Here is a 19,545-nt window from a genome sequence, read left to right on the forward strand (position 1 = left end):
CGCAGCCAGCCTAGTGCCAGCATTCTCCGCAGCTTGCGGGCATTGCGCAAGCAAAGCACGCTAGATGCTCGCCCGTCGCGGCGCCATTGTCCGTCGGAGATTCTTCTCTTTCTCCGTCTCCTCAGTCACAGGAAGCACGCCTTGTTCTCGCAGCTGCGCTAGATACTCTTTGCCTGCACCGCTGTTAGTACCGAAAATTCTGTCGCCGGCCCGATTCTCATGTTATCGTACCGTACTTGTACCCGACTTCGTAGATCTCGTCAAATTTCCCAAAGTCAAGCGTGCCGTAAGCGTCGATTGGCGGCCGCATGTATCTGCACCCCGGGGTATTCTTTGCTCGCTCCAGCGCGTCGATACTAGACACGTATGCCAGCCGAGACTGGATTTCTGACAGCGTCGGCGGGTTGGGAAAGCTCGAGAATGGGTTCCACCGGTTCAGCGTTGCCCAGAAGCCGCTCAGCGAGTCGCCAAACGCTTGCGGTGCATTGTCGTCCAGGCTGCCCACGTCCACTGCAAAGATGATGTCGGCGCCAAGACCCTTCATGTGTGCCACGGTCAAGTTGTCAACATAGCCTCCGTCCAGAAGCATGCTGCCGTTGTCGCATAGCGGCGGCAGTAATCCGGCAAGCGACATGGACGCACGAACATACCGCCAGACGTAGCCAGACGTGTGGACCTCCGATCTCGACTGGCTAATGTTGGTCGTGTTGCAGTAAAACTCGAGCCAAAAGTCCTCGATTTGAGAGTTGCCGAATGTCTTGAAGATGCCGCGGTTGAATTCGTGGCCCGTTGTGTATGAAACACTACCCACAGTTAGCATGCTTCCCGCCCACAAGGTATATCCACCACCTACGACGGGTATGTGAGATCAAGTGCAAATCTCCACATGCTGGCCATGCGACCAGAGAACTTTTTAGCCCTGCCAAACATGGGAACCACATCTGCATCCCAAGCGTACAGCGCGCCAATAAAACTCCCAATCGATGTGCCCCCTACAATGTCAATCGGAATCCCTGCCTCTTCGAGAGCTCGGATAATGCCAACATGCGCTATACCACGAGCACCCCCACCGCCTAATACAAGCCCGACCGACCTACCACACAGGCGGCGAGCAAGCCGATGAAAGTCGCCTTTGAATGGTGTGTCGGCAGAGTAGAGCGGCGTTTGGCGAACCTTTCTCGACGTGTACTTTTGGATCTCAGCCTGGATGACTTGCACTCGCTGCTTGAGTGCGTTTCCGAACCGTCGCCCGGCATGATGAACTGGCTCTGACGTCGCGCGGAACGACATCTGAATGTGGTGGTGACTGCCATTGATCCAAGGTCGGTTTCTTAACCACTTCCGCGTCAGACCAGACGCACAGTATCTTTCCGAATGCAGAAGCACCAACTCTTTTCGTGCAGTCGTCTTCGTCGTCAGTAGGAAGCGCTCATACTCACCAATGTTTGGCGATGATTCGGCCAATCCCACAAGAAGAATGCAGTCAGCCTGGTTGATACATGTTTGTGTCCACGGCGACTTGACTGGTGTATCGGCGACATAGATGACCATTCCATACTTCTCCTCCAGGTCAGCCAGATACTGTGAAAGCTTGAGCTTGCCCATTCGGCTAAAGGCATGTCGGCCGAGATGATTCAGAATGGCGGCTTGGTTGAGAGAGACGACACCCTGGGGCATGCCAATTTGCGTGAGTGCATTCAAAAGACGGCTCCCAAAGTCAACCACTGGAATCCCTGCTGATACCGGAAGAACGGCAACCGTGCGAAGATTGATTGTTGAAGATACATTCGCCCGCGTGGCTTTGGCGCTCCGATCTTTGCCTTGCTCATACAGTGGATCGTCGACCAAGGCGCGCATCCGAGACGCGATGATTTTCGAAATCTTGATCGTGATACCAGGGTGCTCCAGAGCGAGACTATTGAAGAGCGTTTTTGGAAACTTTGCAAGTTCCGTATCCCGAATGGCGTGCAACGACCCCGGACGAGAGGACTCGGTGAGCACCTCGAGCTCGCCGACACTGTCGCCTTGGCCATATTCGCCAATGACCTTAACGCCACTGGTCTCAGCGTCGCGGATGGCTCGTAATCGTCCATTCAAAACAATGTAGATGGCATCACTCTCATCGCCTTGATTGTAGATGACTTGCCCAGCATTCACTTGAACCCATTCAAGTGCAAAGTCAATATGCTGAACCAGCCGCGGCAAAAGTGTTGTCAGGCGCTTAGCCATGGTAAGTAGCACCACTGGGTAGCGCTCCACTATCCGTTCAATGGCCGAACGGGGCAGGAAGCCCACATAAACGTCGGTTTTAGCGGTAACGTCCACGAAAGACCGGTTCGATGATATTGCGCCAAGGTAACCTGCAAGGCCGCCAGGCTTCGTCATGAATAAGCTTCGTCTTGTACGCTTCTTTTTCGCGCTGTCAGTCGCAGGCCACGAAGGAGTAGTCGGGCCCACCGGTCGGAGCGGAGGGCCAAAGAGTTCTTCCTCGGTAGACACAGGGCCATTCAGAACAGATCCGAGCGGGTTGGTTTCACGCGCCTCTTCTTCCACTGCTACGCTCACGTCAAGAAATCCGTCAATCACGTAATACAGGCCCGGGTTTCGTTCGCCCTGTTCCACAAGAACCGAATTCTTCGGGAAGAAGACAATCTCTACGTCGTTTACAATTTCTTCAAGGATGTTGTGCGACCCTGCACCGCTCATGCCGGACATGCCTGACGCAGATGCAACAGACTCGGTATCTCCATCGCGAGAGGCGGCGTAAGGATCGATGAAGCCAAATGCATTTGTGAAGACGGCCTTTTGCCTGGTAGCGTCAAACGAAACAAGCTGAGGTGACTGCTCCACTGACGCCGTCGGCTTGGGCATCGGGTTTTCCGGGTTGGTGAGCCCAATGGCTTTGAACATACACCCAAGTATAGACTCTCTGAAAACAGTGGCCTCGTCAATCGACTCTTGACGGTGAAGCGTCTTAGGGCGCAGGGAGGGAGAAGCAAAGGGATTGAAGGAGCCAGCGTCCAGCGGCGTGCGAATATCGCGGCGATCCTGTTGAAATGGCTGGGAGAAGCTGTTGCGGCCACTGCGACCCACTGTCCGGGCCATTTGTGAATTGGTCAAGAGATCGCCTGCGCTTATACGATCGTTGCGCGGTCCCTGGTCTGGTGAGGCAATCTTGGGCCGTATGTCAATACCAGCATCGAGTTGAGCCCCGCGCGCAGCAGCGAGTCGCGCTTGTGCAGCTGTCCCTCTTCTCAGCGACACACTCGATCTTCGTCGACGGCCGGCTCCAGGGTTGTGCAGCGCGATGCCTTTCATGCCTTCATCCGGGCCAATACGCTCCGTCTCTTGGGCAAACTTTTCCTTGAGTCGTTCGAGCGGAGCATCCCGCAGGAACCCCGGTAGATCGTACATTGTGTACTTGTTCATCAGCTTTTCCGTCCGAAGAACCTCATTCGTTAGGCTCAAATATTCGTGACTGGTTGCGAGGGTGACTCTTTGCAGGCGCGTAAGGATGACCTGTACAATGTGCGCCGTCGCTTTTGGGTATATGCGCGTCAATCGACGAAATGCAGTAGCGGGTATGATGGCAATGGTTGTGTCTACAGTGGCGCGTGCAACAATGTCTGGGTGGGCAGACTTGGCCTTTGTAGAGTGCTGGGGTGACCTTCGGGTTTTGGTATGTTTGAGACGTTCGTCCCCGAACCCATCCATGTCCAACGACAGAGGCGGTACGCTTTCGAGCCGTCCGCCTGCTGTTGGACTGTTCATCGTTGATGTTCTTCGGAGATGCAACTTGGATTCTGAACTCTCCCGAGGAGTATGGGGTCTCGAGTTGTCCATGGCAAAACTGCTTGCTCGCGATATGGACGGTCTGCCTTGTGCATGTGGCGATACTGGTACGCTCAGACCTGCTTGATCCTCTTCGTCGTGACGCAGCTTTACATCTTCTGTAAACAAAGAGAGTATCGAGAACAAGGAAGACATTGGTGCTCCGTTTTTCACTTCTGTCAGAAGCTGATAGCCTTGGCGGGGGCCTTGCTGAGCAGACACTCCCTGCTCCTCCTCATCCGAATCCGATTCTGCGCGATTTGACTTGACAAAAATCTGGACCAAGCCATCCACCACAAGACAGAAACCCTTCTCCTCCTCCAAGAGAATAGTCTCCCCGGCCACCAAGCGGCGAGTCTGCATGGTGCGCGTAAGTTCGTGAAATACCGGGCGCTCCAGGTAGCCAAAGACCTTGATAGCGCTTAGGAATTCATCAAGGTAGTTGGACAAGCCCCGTTTGGAGTCGCTTTCGGCACTGTCAGGGAAAACCTCGACCTGTGGTTCCTCACGTTGTGGTTCAGGCGGCAGTCTCGCGTACATGGTCATGTACCGGTACCTGACAAAGTAGCTGACCGTGGACACAGCGAAGACGACGACGAGCATCCTGGGAGTCGGTTCAGCAAAAGCCGTGCAGCGGCCGAGGAGACGTACAAGGTTGTAAAGTTCATGGTGAAGGTCAAGCTCATGGAAAAGAGCGTGAACAGCCATGTAGGCAAGGTATATGTCACCCAGTACAGGACGGTGGGCAGTACGCTGAAGACGGAGAGAACAACACGAGCCAGTAGACCAAAGCTGGCAGGGGGAGGGGCATCGGCTGTCTTCATTCCCACCGCAGATGTGGAGAGAGCCTCTGCTGCTTCATGGGCAGCTGACTTGGAGACAGCAGCTCCCAGGGCAGCTATTGAGGACATGTTGGGCGACGGGGGGACGAAGGTCACGGGCACGGTGCCACGGCGGTGCTAAAATATTGCTGTAGAGACTGGTATCCCATGGCGAGCCGTTGCGTGGGCACGTTGGAAGCTTCGGGAACGCATTGGAGAGAGAGACGGAGAGTTGGCATGGGCATGTGGGGGTGCGGGTGCCAAGTCGTGAAGGGTGCCCGCACCCGCGCGCGTCTGGCTAGCCGAGGTGGGACTAGCGCCATTCGTCGCAGAGTCGGCCGGCGGTAGGCTGGGAGCTCTCACCCACGCCGGAGCTTGTACATATGTACAAACACCCATTGCGCCGCCATGCCGCCCTTCAAGGATGACCAGATTATCGTGAGTCTCACGTGTGCGCTTTCCTGCGTCATGCATGCGCTGACCTTTTTTTGCAGATCATCTCGCCCGGCTCGGAGACCACCGTCGCACAGCTGGGCCTGCCCGAGTCTTTCACCCCGGCGCGCCTACGCGTAAGGTCGCGCATGTTCCCCGCTGAGAAGGAGGGCGAGTTTGAGCCGTACAAGATACGACGGAAGCAGGAAGCGGCAGCTGCAGACAAGGGCGAGGCCAAGGATGAGGCGCAACAAGAGAACAACAAGCCCGCCGAGGGCGAGGAAGAAGTCATATGGGAGGAGGACCGCGTCTCAGAGGAGGGCGCAATATGGCCTATCCAGCAGGGCAGAATCGTCGACTGGCCGTGCTTCTTCGCTCTCATCACGCATGTTTATAATTCGCTAAACCCGCCCTTTCACACCCCGATCCTCCTCATCACTCAGCCCGCATGGACGCCACGAGAGCACGAGAAGCTCACCCAGTTTTTCTTTGAGAAATTCAAGGTCCCCGCTTTTGGCTTGATGGACGCAGCATTGGCGACGACATGGGCGTATGGTGTGCACACGGCCACTGTCATTGATGTCGGCAAAGACAAGGCCGATATCACTGCTGTCAGCGAGTTTATCCCGCACATACAGGGCAGAGTCGTCTCGCTGGCCGGATGTGGAGGTGAAGCCTTTACCGAGGGCCTCCTCGCCAAGCTGAAGCCCAAAGGTTTCAACCGGGACATGTGCGAACAGCTCAAGAGGTCGCCAATATGCGAGCTTCTGCCCCCAGGAGTTCCGCTGCCAGGATCAGCAGATGCGCCGCAGATGGACGTCGTGAGCAACCCTGCGGCAGCAGCTTCAACTGGAGCACCGGGTTCTGGCGCTGCTGCGGCAACTGCGATTGGGAACGTGCCACGGGGCCCTGGCATCGATACCGAGGTCGGAGAGGAAGGAACTGGCGAAGATGAAGGTGTCCTAGACGTCGCAAGCATTGTAGCTGGGGGCAAGATGTCTGAATACCTTGCTAAAAAAGAGAAGGAGAAGCAAGAAAAGTCCAATGCTAAGAAGAAGGGCGCCCCAGCCCCACAAGCGAATAGGCCTGTAAAGCTTCCCAACTCGAAGGTTGAAAAAGCTACATTTCTGTACGAAGATCACGCGCTCCTGGATACCCTGAAGAACATGAATCTGAACACGCAAGAGATGGCCGACGCCAAAGGTGCCTTGGACGAGGGCCCTTCCCGGAAAGCAAACGAAGGCGAGGAAGAGGGTGAGTCCACTTCTGCAGCCGAGGCAAACGGCACCACCGACTCCAACAGCACATCCAAACGGACAGGAGCGATAAGACGTGAAATAGAGGTTGGCACCGAGCGATTCATGGCAGACGGCAACGGCACACTGGAGAAGATTGCAGATGCCATATACAGGACAATCTCTTCTATTGACGAAGTCGGCAAGCGAAGTGATCTCTGGGATCAGCTCATCGTCTGTGGCAACGGATCAAAGCTGCGAGGTGAGCCCGCATTTACAAACCAACGTACTTTTGTAGCCCGCTAATCCCGACTTAGGCTTTAGGGAAGCTCTTCTGCAGACCATTCAGACTAAGTATCTAGTGTCACCCTCTTCAGCCACTATCTTCACATCCGAGATCCCATCCAATGTCTCGACACCTGCGGGGACTGGAACAAACACACCTCAGCCCCAACTCGGTCCGCATGGTGCCTCGCAGGTCAACCCCCTCCTACTGGCAGCTACCACAGCACAGACGCAGCACATGGTGCCACACGGGGGTATTCCCGGAATGTCACACAACACCCACTCGTCACACGGCCAGACACCCACCTCAATCAAATTTGTCAAGCCCCCGGAGTACTTTCCCGAGTTCAAGGAGGTTGGCTTTGACGAATCCACCTTCCTCGGCGCCCAGGTCGCGGCCAAGGTCATCTTTGTTGTCGACCAGGGTCAAAGTAAAGGCTACATGACGCGCCCAGACTACAATGACCAAGGCCCTCAAGCCATCCACGACTACAGCCTATGATCATGTGTACGTGTTCTGTTCTGGATAGCGACTCTTAGTAGGTAGATGGGCATTTATGTTCTGCTTTCAGAGAGAAAGCCATCATGGAGTTTTCAGGCGAGGTAAACTGGGGGGATATCCTGGCGTTGCTTGTGCCCCAAAAAGGAAGTTTGGGGGGGTGTATCGATGTGTAAGAGTTAATCGAAAGCAACGAGCAATGGATGCCAGCCACAGCGATAGGCTAGCGGCGCATTGCAAAGTGTGGCACCCTTTAGTCCAAGAACCATGTCAACTTTTTTTGCTTTCTATCGTTTCACCCTGCATGCGGAGAGGGTGAGTAAATGTGTGAAGAAGCGAAAGCGAGCACCCCTCCTACTCTTGCTTTTTCACCTAATGATGGTGGTGAAGGCTGATCGGAGTACGCCGAAGTCCCAAAGTAGGCCCCGGTTGGCTCCACGCAGTAGGTGTTAGCGAAGTCCACTAAACCGTATCTAGCCTGTCACCCCTTCTCCAGAACTGATAAAGAACGGCCTGTTGCCTCTCAACCTATACCCCCCCATTTGTTTGAGTCTTCAAGTTTGAGTGTTTCCCAAGGTGGCTGTATCCTTGAATTCCCACGCATTCACAATCACTTTTCCCTGGAAGTAAGCTCTGCCATAAGAAGGTCCGCGGAGTACCTCGGTAACTATCCTTCGTAGCGAAGACGTCAACGTATCCGAATCCAAGGAGCAACAGAGGGCATCAATAAGAGCAAAGGAAAGAAGTCACGGTAGACGGTTTTACTGGCATTACAAAATGGCGGCCTCAGCACCTATATCAAGAACAATCTACTTTGGGCCTTTTGCCCACAGCACATCACTCACGACACTGGAAATCGAACCGCAGGGCGCCATCGGCGTAGACTCGAACGGAGTCATCCGGTTCGTGGAGAGGAATGTCTCTTCTCTCCCGGCCCTGCTATCCTCGTTGCAAACCGCCAAAGAAGAAGACTGGACAGACGCAAAAGTCGTCTCGATACCCAATACGACGGCTGGTTTCTTCTTCCCCGGCTTCATAGACACCCACGTGCACGCGCCGCAACACCCCAACACAGGTCTTTTTGGCAAAACGACATTACTCGACTGGCTTCAAAAGTACACGTTTCCCATGGAAGCGTCATTTTCCAACGCCAGTCGCGCACAACGTGTGTACCAGAACTTTGTGTCGAGGACACTGTCTCACGGCACTACAACGGCTGCATACTACGCCACCATCCACGTGGAAGCTACAAATACACTCGCATTTATCTGTCGGGAGCGAGGCCAGCGAGCCCTCGTGGGAAGGGTGTGCATGAACAGCGACCTCAGCCCTGAGTACTACCGCGACAAGAGCGTCGAGACGAGCTACGCCGACTCAAAAGCGAGCATCGAGTACATCCGGTCGCTGGACCCCAAAGGCGAAATTGTAAAGCCCATCATCACGCCGCGGTTTGCACCGTCATGCACGCCGCAGTGTCTGAGTGCAATGGGCCAGTTGGCTAAGGAAACCGATGCACATATCCAGACGCACATCTCCGAGAACAAGGGCGAGATCGAGCTGGTCAAGAGCTTGTTCCCGGATAGCGAGAGCTACGCACAGGTCTACGACACGCACGGGCTGCTGACGGACAAGACGATCCTGGCGCACTGCGTGTATCTGGGAGCCGACGAGCGCAAACTGATTCTAGCGCGCAAGAGCAAGATCAGCCACTGTCCTGCGTCCAACACGGCCATTACATCCGGGTGCGCGCCGATCCGCAGTCTGCTGGACGAGGGCCACACGATTGGGCTGGGCACCGATGTGTCTGGCGGGTTTTCGCCATCGATTCTCGAGAATGTGCGCCAGGCAATCTGGGTGTCGAGGCACCTATGTATCCAGACAGACTCGGAGGCGGTCAAGCTGTCGACGGAAGAGGCGCTGTATCTTGCTACGAGGGGCGGGGCGGCCGTCGTTGGCATGCAGGATAAAGTTGGGGGGTTTGAGGTGGGCAAAGAGTGGGATGCGCAGATGATTAGCCTGGGTCCTGTCGCCGAAGATGGCAATGAGACTGGGGAGTTTGAGGATGGGCCTGTTGATGTTTTTGGCTGGGAGAGCTGGCCCGATAAGGTGGAGAAGTGGGTGTATAGCGGTGATGACCGGAATACCGTGGCTGTCTGGGTTAGAGGCAGGCTGGTCCATGAGACGATCAGGTATCCGTACTATCGAGAGGGCAGTGAGTATGACCTGCCTTCTGACACTACACCTTGAGCTGAGGTCTGTATACATCAAGTAAACGACGAGAAGAGAGTGAACATCTGGGTTTGATTACACAGTAGATGGTTAGAACTTGTAGTACATATAGAGCTGATCTTCCAGCCTAGGGAGGTTATGTCCCATACTGTAACTTCAACTCCATTAGCACCTGTGAAAGTCACTATAGAATTCTTTGACTGTGTGTTGTATTGTGCCATTTGCTTTGAACATATGGTGTTGAGGCATAAATTACTGCCTGCTTATTCCGAAAGGCCATGGGTACAGAATATCACTGCTTTCTCAATCCATGTAAAAATGACTTTTGAAACACCAATCAAACTCGGATGATTATTTCCAGGGATTAGCTGATCAGATTACCAATGCCTGCAGAGAGCGATAAAGAGATTATTGGAGAGCAGCACGCAATACCAGCTTTTAGAATAACGTTTTTGTTGGTTGACGTGTCGGAGATACCGACAATAGTAGACTTTGGTTCTAGAACCTCGCCAAAGCTCCGCGCAGATATCGTAATCCCAGCCACCGTGGAGTAAACCTGGCCAGTGTTGATTGAGAAAGTTCTGTTGACGTTCGAGACAGTTCTATGAGCCATGGCCGTGGGATGCTGGGCTGCTGGGATAGCCGGTAAGCCGTCATTTGGCTGCTCGGGTAACATGTGCATGCTTAGCACGTGCGAGTCAGCAGCACGTGTAGGGGCAGAAATCGGAGCCGCAAGGACATGGAGACTTGGACGCTCAATACGAGTAACGGCTTGTGATTTTATGATGATAATGTGGTATGAGAAGGCCCTGCCACGTGGTAAATGCTGTTGGATGGCCGGTAGACAGCAAAGCCAAACATTTGGTGGCACCGTGGACAAGGGCCACATGACGTCAAGAGCGCACGATCCCGCCGGTGTGTCTTATCGACGCGTCTTTTTTGAGTCATCCACGTCTTGGGGGCAGAGCATCGCAATCCTTCCAACCTGTCGCTCGTTACTGTTACTCTCGGCCAGACGAAAGAGGGCCAGCCATGCGGTTGTCAAATCGGAGTATTAATCCCATTACTAGGCGCGTCCAGAATGCACAAGCACAAGCTAGCGCCCGCATGGCATGCTATCGGATCAGCCAGCCCATGCCTAGCGGTGTGGAAAAAAAGGCAAAGAAAGCGAACGGCTAGCACCCCCGTGGGCGTAACTAGTCACTGCAAGGATGATCGACATGGCCTTGTACCTCGATTTAAGACGGTCATGCCTGGCACGTTGTTGGCTCTGCCTTGAGCTCCCTTTCCTCTTCCATCGCCCGAGAGATGGTCGCGACTAGAGTCCTCCGACTTACAGCTGCCGTTCTAACATCAACACGACTGGCCTTTGCCTCGACCAGCAGCGAGCACGACCAATTCAAGCACGTAACATGGGATGACGACAACTCGGTCATTGCAACCCATGTGCTGGACCAAGGCCATTATCAGTCCCGGTTGACCCTCGCAAACGGCTATTTTGGCATAAATGTCGCCGCAGCAGGGCCGTTTTTCGAAGTCGACGAACCAGTAGACGGCGACGTCATAAGTGGATGGCCGCTCTTCAGCAGGCGACAGACGTTCTCGACCATCGCAGGCTTCTGGAATAGCCAGCCGCGGACAGTTGGATCCAACTATCCATGGCTGTATCAATACGGGTGGGAGAGCTTCATTGCTGGTATTCCACATTGGAGCGGGCTCCTTGTCGAGGCAAACGGCGAGTTTCTGAACGCATCCGTCAATCCTGACCATATCTCCGACTTTGTCGCAAGCCTGGATGTGAAGGCTGGTATTGCGAGCTGGCGATATAATTGGAAACCCGGCGGCTTTGGCGACGGAACCATTGACGTTAACTACCAGTTGTTTGTGCACAAGCTCTACGTCAACAAGGCTGCCGTCAGACTGCGGCTTACGTCCACTCGGGATGACAATGTGACCGTGTACGACATTCTGGACGGAGAGTGTGCCGTGCGCTCCGACTTTGTCGCAAAAAAGTATGAAGAAGACACACCGACAATCTGGTCAGCTGTGAGCCCGGGAAACATCACCAATGTTACTGCGTATGTGTACTCGACTCTAGGCGCTAGTGATTGGGTCGATCTCAGCTCCCGTACCCAAGTACCAGAAGGTGTATTTGGTAGTGGCAACGCGTCTACTATTGCGCAGTCTATATCAGTCGAGCTGACCGCTTTCCGGCCAACTGAAGTGACCAAGTTCATTGGAGTCGCATCAACCGATGCATTTCCCGATCCACAGGCCACGGCAAGGGATGCCTCGCTTTCGGGCGCAAAAGAAGGCTTCCATAAGCTTATGCGTTCCCATATCGAAGAATGGGAATCCATTTTGACACCAGATGCTATCGACGACTACCACCTACCGAACGGCTCTCTCCCGGAAGACCCAGAGGTGCGGCAGTTGCATATTCTAGCTCGTACAAACCCGTTCTATCTTCTTTCCAACATGGTCGGTCCCAATGCTGTGGCCGCAGCTGGGAATAATACAAAACTCGACATCTACAGCATCCCGGTTTGCGGCCTTGGTTCAGATTGCTATGGCGGTATGATATTTTGGGACGCAACTGTTTGGATGGCTCCAGGAATACAGGTGTCGCATCCTCAGCATGCGCAAAACGTCATCAAGTATCACGTGGATCATTTTGAGCAAGCGCAGCGAAACGTTGAGACAGCCTTCACTTCGAGCAAGAACCAGACGGGTCGATTTACTCCAGGAGGTGCCGTGTATCCTTGGACTAGTGCAAGATTTGGAAACTGTACGGGCACCGGGGCCTGCTTCGATTATGAATATCATCTCAACGGCGATATGAGCCTGGCATTCAACAACCACCTTATCATTACGGGCGACAGCCAATACTTTAACGACACCTTGCTACCGATATCCAACTCCATTGCACATTTCTTTGGCCAGGTCCTGGACTTTAATGAGACGTCTGGCGCCTGGGAATTATGGAATGCAACCGATCCCGACGAATATGCCAACCAGGTCAACAACGTAGGCTTTACCACTGCGCTGATACAGAAGCATTTTCTCGAGACGAATGAATTCAATGCTTGGTTTGGGCGCAGTCAGAATGACAGCTGGACGGAGAAGGCTTCAAAGATGCGGCTTCCTGTCAACGACAATGCTGGCATCATTATTGAGTATACCGGCATGAACGGATCTGTTGCAGTCAAACAAGCGGATGTAGTCCTCATTGATGATTTACTACATTACCCAAACAGGTACAGCCTGACTAACTTGGACTTTTATGCTGCAAAACAATCCCTCGATGGGCCTGCAATGACCTACTCTTCGTTTGCTGTCGTAGCCAACGAGGTCTCCCCATCTGGATGCTCGAGCTTTACATACGACGTTTACTCCTCCTCGCCCTACCTCCGTGCACCGTGGTATCAGTATTCCGAGCAGCTCATCGACAACGTGGAAGAGAACGGAGGAACACATCCTGCATTCCCTTTTCTGACCGGTATGGGTGGAACCAACCGGGTCGCCATCTTCGGTTACCTCGGCCTGGGATTGTATTACGACAAGTTGGATATCGATCCCACTCTACCACCGCAAATCGAATACCTCAACTATCGTACCTTTTACTGGATGGGCCACGGCATCAACGCCACTTCAAACTCGACGCACACTACACTAGCGCGTCTGCCACGAGACAAGTACACGCTCCCATCAGCAAACGAAACCTACTTCGATAAGCCCATCCCCGTCACAGTCGGCACCCGCAGTAACCGCAACATTACGACATATTATCTGGGCGAAGAGCCCCTGGTGGTACGCAACCGACCCATGGGCGAGGTCCTCACGGTGGGCGGAAACATTCTTCAATGCAAGTCCCTCCTCGCCCCGCCTCAAGGCAACAAACCAGGACAATTCCCCATTGCCGCTATCGACGGTGCTTCAAGTACAAAGTGGCAGCCTGAGCTCGCAAATATGACGAGTTATCTCACTGTCGACCTGGGTGCCTCTGCCTTTTACCCCATCAAGAAGATCGTCATGGACTGGGCAAACCAGCCACCCACCCATTTCGAAATCTTCTTCTCCAACGCCACGCTCCCGCCGTTTTCCAAGCAACTAGCCGATGACGTAAGGAGCGTGACGGCCGGCGATGTGCAACTCAGTGCGCCTTGGGACCCCGTCTCGGCATATGAAATCAGGCCGTACATTGGCAACCAGACAAACATCACTCTGGAAGAAAGCGTGTGGAGTGGACGATATGCCCATCTGGGTGTGCGCGGAAACCAGTTTGCGCATGATGCGACGGATGGGCCTACGGTTGCTGAGTGGAGCTTGGTGAGAGAGGGGTATTGAGTATCTTTCTTTACATAAAACCTTTTTTTCACGGCGTTTGTAAATGGTGTTATGATTGATGGATGATGGTTGGATGCTGGGAGTTGGGTATATGGGATACATGGTGTTGTGTGTTTTTTTCCTTTTAGTGGTATTGGGTATACATCGTACATATTCTTTTGGTAAAATAAAATTTCTCATTCTTAAGTTCTTGATAACAGTAATGATATCAAGTCTCAATGTGTAGAGTACTGTTTGCTGCTTTCTTTATTACTGGTGCGTAGAAACATTGCCGTTTTTGAATATCTCTTCGAGTTGAGGTTCTTGCTTTCAGTGTTAATTCACATGCAAGTTTATTCAATTTCACCTTGAACAGTGTGAGAGACAGGCAGAAGCCTGGTATGCTAATATTTCCTTAGTGAATCACTTGGTAATTACAAAGCTGGTGCAAAACCCAGTTCCAATCATCTCAATCTCACCAGGCACATCAATGCTGTTCCAAAATCCGCTGACCATGTCGTTCTTAATCTCATGCTTGATACGGGTTAGATCACCGCAATTCCCATGCTTGCCCCAGCCCCAAGATATCAGTTCGCCATCCAATGTCACCGCAAGTATATGATCTGAACCCACAGCAATCTGACTCAGACGCGGCAGATCTGGTGGCAACAACTTCCACATATTTTCTTTACCCCACGCAGTCAGCGTTCCGTCGTCAAACAGTACGAAGATTGCATGCCATGTAGCGCCAACGTCTTTCCAGCCCCGAATGTTTTCCGGCATGCCGGAGATGATGTTGAACTTGTCTTTGCCTAGCAAAACATGCTCTCCACGAGCCGGTTCCCCGATGAGATATGTAAAGTCTTTTCCACAGACAGCTTTGACGGGCTTGAACGGTATCGCCTCGATCTTGGTTGGCGTTGTGACTTTGCCGGTAAGACTGTCGCCGAGTTGACCCAGGCGGGCTTTCCCCCAGCCGTAGACGGAACCGTCTTCGAGAACGGCTACGTAGTGCCACACTCCAGCGGCAAAATTCATGATTCTACCGGGAAGCGATAATGTGCTTTGTTGTCTTGATGCCTTAGGGCCGCCTTGCTGTTCGCGACCCAGTTCTCCCCATTGGCCCGTACCTTCAATGTGGATGCAGCTCTGTCCGGACTCACTGCTCATAACGTATGCCGAAGACTCGCAGGTAGCCGCAGCGAAAGAAGCACTATCACATGCTCTCTCAAAAGCCTTGATTCGAGGTTCCTTGCCCAGCGCGGCTAACTGGCCCTTGCGATTGTCTCCTACACCGTAGACAGCCCCGTTTTTGCAGAGAAACAAGGTATGGTTGTCACCACCTCGTATCGCAGCCACTTCTTCGAGCGGTGGTGTACCCGATGCTTTTGTGGGAACATCGACAATTTCTGCAGCGGGTATCCCAAGTTGGCCCTCTCCATTACTGCCGAATACATGCAGTTCGTAGGGCATATTGAAAGGGGTTTATGGTGCAGGAAGCAGGATCTGCTAATGCAATACTCAATCGCAGATTTCAGTGTCGGAATTCATTGTTTTCAGTGTTTTGGCTCCTGTCCGATATCACACTGGAAATTTCAAGGGCACTGTGGCAAGGAATCCAAGTCCAGTGTGACTTTGCGATGGCCTCCTCTGAGTGCGCTAAGCCACCGGCAACGCTAGTCGCTTACAGGGATGGGTGGGCGCACGGACGCCCACTGAATATTCGCTGCTGGCGTAGACGAACTTCCACTCCACTCCGACCGCAAAACCGACGACGCCCACCCAATACTAACCGCACGCACATCCCACAGTCGCCCAACATGGCCTCCCAGAGTGTGCAATGCTTCGGCAAGAAGAAGACCGCGACTGGTACGATGCCTTCCCCCCTCATCCCTATCCGACGCCAGTATTTTGATCCAACGCGAGACAATGGCTAACATGACCTCAAACAGCTGTCGCCCACTGCAAGGTACACACGCAATGGCCTACCCGAATCGAATGCGCAACACGGAAACACAGAAAATACTAACGCGTGGATGCTGTAGGCCGGAAAGGGTCTCGTCAAGGTCAACGGAAAGCCTCTTTCCCTCGTCCAGCCCGAGATTCTGCGATTCAAGGTCTACGAGCCTATCCTGATCCTCGGCGTTGACAAGTTCGGTACGCACACACACGATCACCACACTGCACATAGTCCTATAGATGGAGGGGGAGACGAGACGGGAGAGAGACAGAGAAGGAGGGGATTGAAACGAACACGGAGTTGCTAACATGTTTCGCTCGCAGCCGATGTCGACATCCGCGTTCGCGTCTCTGGTGGTGGTCACACCTCGCAAATCTACGCCATCCGCCAAGCCATTGCCAAATCCATCATCGCCTACTACCAAAAGTACGTCGACGAGCACTCCAAGAACCAGCTCAAGCAGGCCCTCATCCAGTACGACCGCACACTGCTCGTTGCCGACAACAGGCGGTGCGAGCCCAAGAAGTTTGGTGGTCCAGGTGCCCGCGCCAGGTACCAGAAGTCTTACCGTTAAGCGCTTTCTGGCTTACTGGCGGAGGAACAAGAGAGAGAGAAAGGGTGGATGGGGGAGCATGGAGCGGTGTTCATCCTGGGCTTTTTCATGGGGTCTTCTACTGTCTACTATCTACTCCTCAAGGACGAGGTTACGTGACATGGCGCGCAACGGCTGCCTGGTACGATCCCGCGGCTTGTGACGATAAAAATGAATACATTGGTTGCAAGAACACGCGAGACAACAAAAAATAGAGGACCCCCAACAGCGTGAGAAGTAAACACCAAATACCACACGTGCAAATGACAATGTCAGGGGACAAGTGAATGCCAACCCAGATCAATCAATACCGATTCAGGCATTTTCCCGTATCGCCAATGTGACTGAAAAAAAAACAATGTACTACGAACTAAACTGTCCATGCCTCCATGTTCAACGCCAACGCTCTCTGGACAGGATTATTCTCACTGAAACCGTCACTGATCAATGCACACCCTCTAGTTTGTTTTGGCACCAGCGTAAAACGATAGCACGCTATTAATTCGTATACCCCCATACATGCTGAGAGGCTCGCGCACCTAACCGTCACTGCCGCTGCTCCTGAAGGCAGCGCATAACGCGGCATACTGGTGGGTGAGGTCGAGGACGTGCTGGGGCAGCGAAGTGCCTTGGACGATGCTGCGAATCTTGACGGCGCCCTCCTCCTCGATGAGTTTGCGGATGGTGTACAGGAGCGAGGGGGAAAACTATTGGCGTGAGTGTTAGCAGGACGGAGGGGCATATAAGGGACAAAAAGGGCAAACATGACATACCTCGGAGTACCAGCGGTACTGCCATGTGATGAGTCGAATGAGCGCGGCCGTGACATCGCGGACTTGTTTGCGTTTCTCGCCGAGCTTGAGGACGCCCTTCATGGCCTTTGGCGAAAACTTGATTTGCAGACAGTTCTCGTATGCCTCTACGGCCTCTTCGCTGTGGTGCAGCCGCTCAGCCAGCTCGCCTAGGATTTCCCACTCCTCACTGCTCTTCTTGTACAGCAACTGCTGCTGGCGGTACTGAGCCATTTCCGTGCGCCATATCGTATATACGCGCAGGTCTTCGTACAGGACCATGAAGAGGTTGTCGAGCCAGCGCTCGCACAAGCGCTTGTTCTGGAAGTGTGTGTAGTTTTGTTGCGCCGTGTTGCCATTGCTGGTGTTGTTCTGGCTTTCATGTGCGTGGGGGTCTTCGCTGCCGGCCTTGACGACTTCAGAGGCGACTGTGTGGCCAGGCTTCTCGAGATCAGCTTCTACTCCGGGACCGGAAGATTCACCGTTGTGGTTGTTTTGGTCGCTGGAGTTGCGTTCTTCGACTTCGCCATGCTCATTGCCATTCACCTGTTGGGCATGCGTGTTTGGAGATGGAGAGCGGAGGGCTGTTGTGCTGGCGTTGCGCGAGTGCGGCTGTTGGACAGTCTTTTCATGGCGGTATTCCTCTTCCATGACAAACACTTGGCTTCTTATCTTTAGCAGTTGATCCCAACCAATCTTCTTTGTGATCTCTGTAAGCAGCATGTAGGCTTTCAGGAAGGTGCCTTTGAAGCCAGCTGCATGCAGTTTCCTTAGCGTTGGGTGTACGAGCTCCATGTCGTCGACGTTGGAATCTTCTATCTCATCACACATTGCTTCGGGCATGATTGGCAGGAAGACTCTTTGGGGTTCCGGCATCCGTGGAGCGTCCTTGTCCTGATATGTGAACATTGGGCATGAGTTGAGCGTCAACAAGGCAAGATCCCACTGCTCGAGGCTGACGTATATCTCTGCCAAGCGCGCCCATGTGCCGAACTCACTAGGTGCGGACACCACACTCCTCTTTGCAATTTCGAGGGCGAGATCACCACGGCCTTTCTTGTTGCAGAAATCGGCTTGGCAATCCAGTAAAGAATAGTCCATGGGCAGCTCTTGGATCGCATCGTGTAGTAGTTGTACAGCCTTGACCTCCTCATCTGCTTCAATGTAAACACGGGCGAGGAGTGACGAGATCTCGGGATCACGAGTCCGCAGCTTTTCAAACAGGTTGATGCCTGACGTGTATCTGCCGGTTGTGTGAATGTAGTGGAGTAGGCCTGTTGTGAGGTGATTCGAAACCAGATTGGGGACCTGGATCTCAGGGTCGGATCCCAATTGCCAGCCTAGATGGGATCAGCTCCACTTCCACTGTCGGGAGTGCCTAACCCACCGTTGAAAAAGAGGCGCTCCGCAGCATCCAGAAACCTGTGTTCGCTCTCCGTGCTTGTGATGGGGTTGAACCTCCGCACACCCACAATCTTCTTGATGGTATCGCCCGAGCCGTCGTCAGCGTAGGAATATGCACGCAGCACGCTGCAGAGATACGTCTCGAGCCAGAGCTCGTCGCTGGCTACTCGCTTGTCGCCGCGCTCGTCGATGCAGTAGCTCTCCACGGTTCCTGGAATGTAGACCTGCACGCGCATGTCCAGCCGCGAGAAGGCATTGTAGCAGCTGCTTGGTCAGCGATTGACTGCGCCACAGGCCGTGGCAGCGTACCAGTATAGTCCCGAGACGACTTTGTTTTGCTTGTCGTGCGCAGAGTAGGTGAGTGTGTTGATGTAGGCGGCGAGGCTGGCCGACGAGGAAGCGTCTATGCCGCAGACATGATGGTATACCCCAATCTAATCCCACGTCAACTGCGATTCTTCGCAGGCATGCACGGCCGAAGGCACTACGGACCTGTTTTGTCGCAGACTTGATGGGCTGTTTTATCAGGTGGACCAGGTCGGGCGGGCCGAGTTCTCGGAGCGTCTGGAGGGATTCTGAGCGCGCTTCGATGGCCGAGTGTAGCTCGTCTTCATAGATTCTGCGGCATGGTCAGAGAGGCTGTGCAGACGAGGAAGCGCTGCGACGGCAAGGGGCACGCGTGAGCGATGCAACGGGGTGGCGTAGACGGGCGCATGGATAGATGCATGGATAGATGCAGCAATGCAGTCGACAAGTATATTAGTGGACGTAGAGCATACTCGGGAACAGCTGGCGAGGTGACCATGGCTCAATTGCAGGCCACACGGGGCGGGGGCGGCGGGCGCGGTAGAGAGGGACGTGTAGCGGGGTGAAGGCCGGACGAGGGGCGTCGCATGCGCTTGGGGCTCCCGGAAGATGCGTGACAAGAATTCCGTGTCCTGGTCGACTATTCTCGAGGCCAGACACGCACAGCTCCGTTGCGGAGGAGCGCCGTTGCCAAGCCGCGCCATCCCTGCTCCCATCATTCACTGTCGCGTCGCGTCACCCCGACGCTGCGAGACCGCCCCCCCTCCGCCGAGTCGACATCTTCACCTGCTTGCACCCTCCCGTCCATTGCCCACCCCGCGGCGGTCCTCCCGT

The 19,545-nt window shown here is 53.9% G+C and overlaps 7 protein-coding genes across 7 annotated transcripts; 4 read left to right on the plus strand and 3 right to left on the minus strand.

Annotated features, from left to right (window-relative positions):
• Window positions 1–217: 217 nt before the first annotated feature.
• Window positions 218–4,742, minus strand: SETTUDRAFT_34283 (uncharacterized protein; the record flags this gene model as incomplete). Its single annotated transcript, XM_008031275.1, has 3 exons — window positions 218–803; window positions 854–4,435; window positions 4,483–4,742. The coding sequence occupies 3 exons, from the start codon at window positions 4,740–4,742 to the stop codon at window positions 218–220; spliced, it is 4,428 nt and encodes a 1,475-aa protein (XP_008029466.1).
• Window positions 4,743–5,060: 318 nt separating this feature from the next.
• Window positions 5,061–7,106, plus strand: SETTUDRAFT_173412 (uncharacterized protein; the record flags this gene model as incomplete). The annotated part of the gene is made up of 3 exons (XM_008031582.1): window positions 5,061–5,090; window positions 5,147–6,581; window positions 6,637–7,106. 3 exons carry the CDS (start codon window positions 5,061–5,063, stop codon window positions 7,104–7,106), a joined length of 1,935 nt encoding a protein of 644 aa, XP_008029773.1.
• Window positions 7,107–7,676: 570 nt separating this feature from the next.
• Window positions 7,677–9,514, plus strand: SETTUDRAFT_165150 (uncharacterized protein). The gene has a single exon (XM_008031583.1). The coding sequence runs from the start codon at window positions 7,881–7,883 to the stop codon at window positions 9,348–9,350; it is 1,470 nt and encodes a 489-aa protein (XP_008029774.1). The 5' UTR covers window positions 7,677–7,880; the 3' UTR covers window positions 9,351–9,514.
• Window positions 9,515–10,616: 1,102 nt separating this feature from the next.
• Window positions 10,617–13,827, plus strand: SETTUDRAFT_165151 (carbohydrate-binding module family 32 protein). The gene has a single exon (XM_008031584.1). It carries the CDS (start codon window positions 10,641–10,643, stop codon window positions 13,677–13,679), a length of 3,039 nt encoding a protein of 1,012 aa, XP_008029775.1. The 5' UTR covers window positions 10,617–10,640; the 3' UTR covers window positions 13,680–13,827.
• A 254-nt stretch (window positions 13,828–14,081) lies between these two features.
• Window positions 14,082–15,131, minus strand: SETTUDRAFT_22719 (uncharacterized protein; the record flags this gene model as incomplete). Its single annotated transcript, XM_008031188.1, has 1 exon — window positions 14,082–15,131. The coding sequence occupies one exon, from the start codon at window positions 15,129–15,131 to the stop codon at window positions 14,082–14,084; it is 1,050 nt and encodes a 349-aa protein (XP_008029379.1).
• Window positions 15,132–15,420: 289 nt separating this feature from the next.
• Window positions 15,421–16,529, plus strand: SETTUDRAFT_165152 (uncharacterized protein). The gene is made up of 4 exons (XM_008031585.1): window positions 15,421–15,527; window positions 15,611–15,627; window positions 15,704–15,815; window positions 15,942–16,529. Exons 1-4 carry the CDS (start codon window positions 15,479–15,481, stop codon window positions 16,190–16,192), a joined length of 429 nt encoding a protein of 142 aa, XP_008029776.1. The 5' UTR covers window positions 15,421–15,478; the 3' UTR covers window positions 16,193–16,529.
• On the minus strand, window positions 16,518–19,338 carry SETTUDRAFT_165153 (uncharacterized protein). Its single transcript, XM_008031586.1, has 6 exons — window positions 19,185–19,338; window positions 18,898–19,024; window positions 18,715–18,839; window positions 18,389–18,669; window positions 16,984–18,341; window positions 16,518–16,917 (listed from the first exon to the last, which is right to left on the minus strand). Exons 1-6 carry the CDS (start codon window positions 19,208–19,210, stop codon window positions 16,750–16,752), a joined length of 2,085 nt encoding a protein of 694 aa, XP_008029777.1. The 5' UTR covers window positions 19,211–19,338; the 3' UTR covers window positions 16,518–16,749.
• Between the last annotated feature and the right edge of the window lie 207 nt (window positions 19,339–19,545).

Source organism: Exserohilum turcica (genome assembly GCF_000359705.1).
Source record: "Exserohilum turcica Et28A unplaced genomic scaffold SETTUscaffold_6, whole genome shotgun sequence".
In the NCBI taxonomy this organism is placed as follows: domain Eukaryota; kingdom Fungi; phylum Ascomycota; class Dothideomycetes; order Pleosporales; family Pleosporaceae; genus Exserohilum; species Exserohilum turcicum.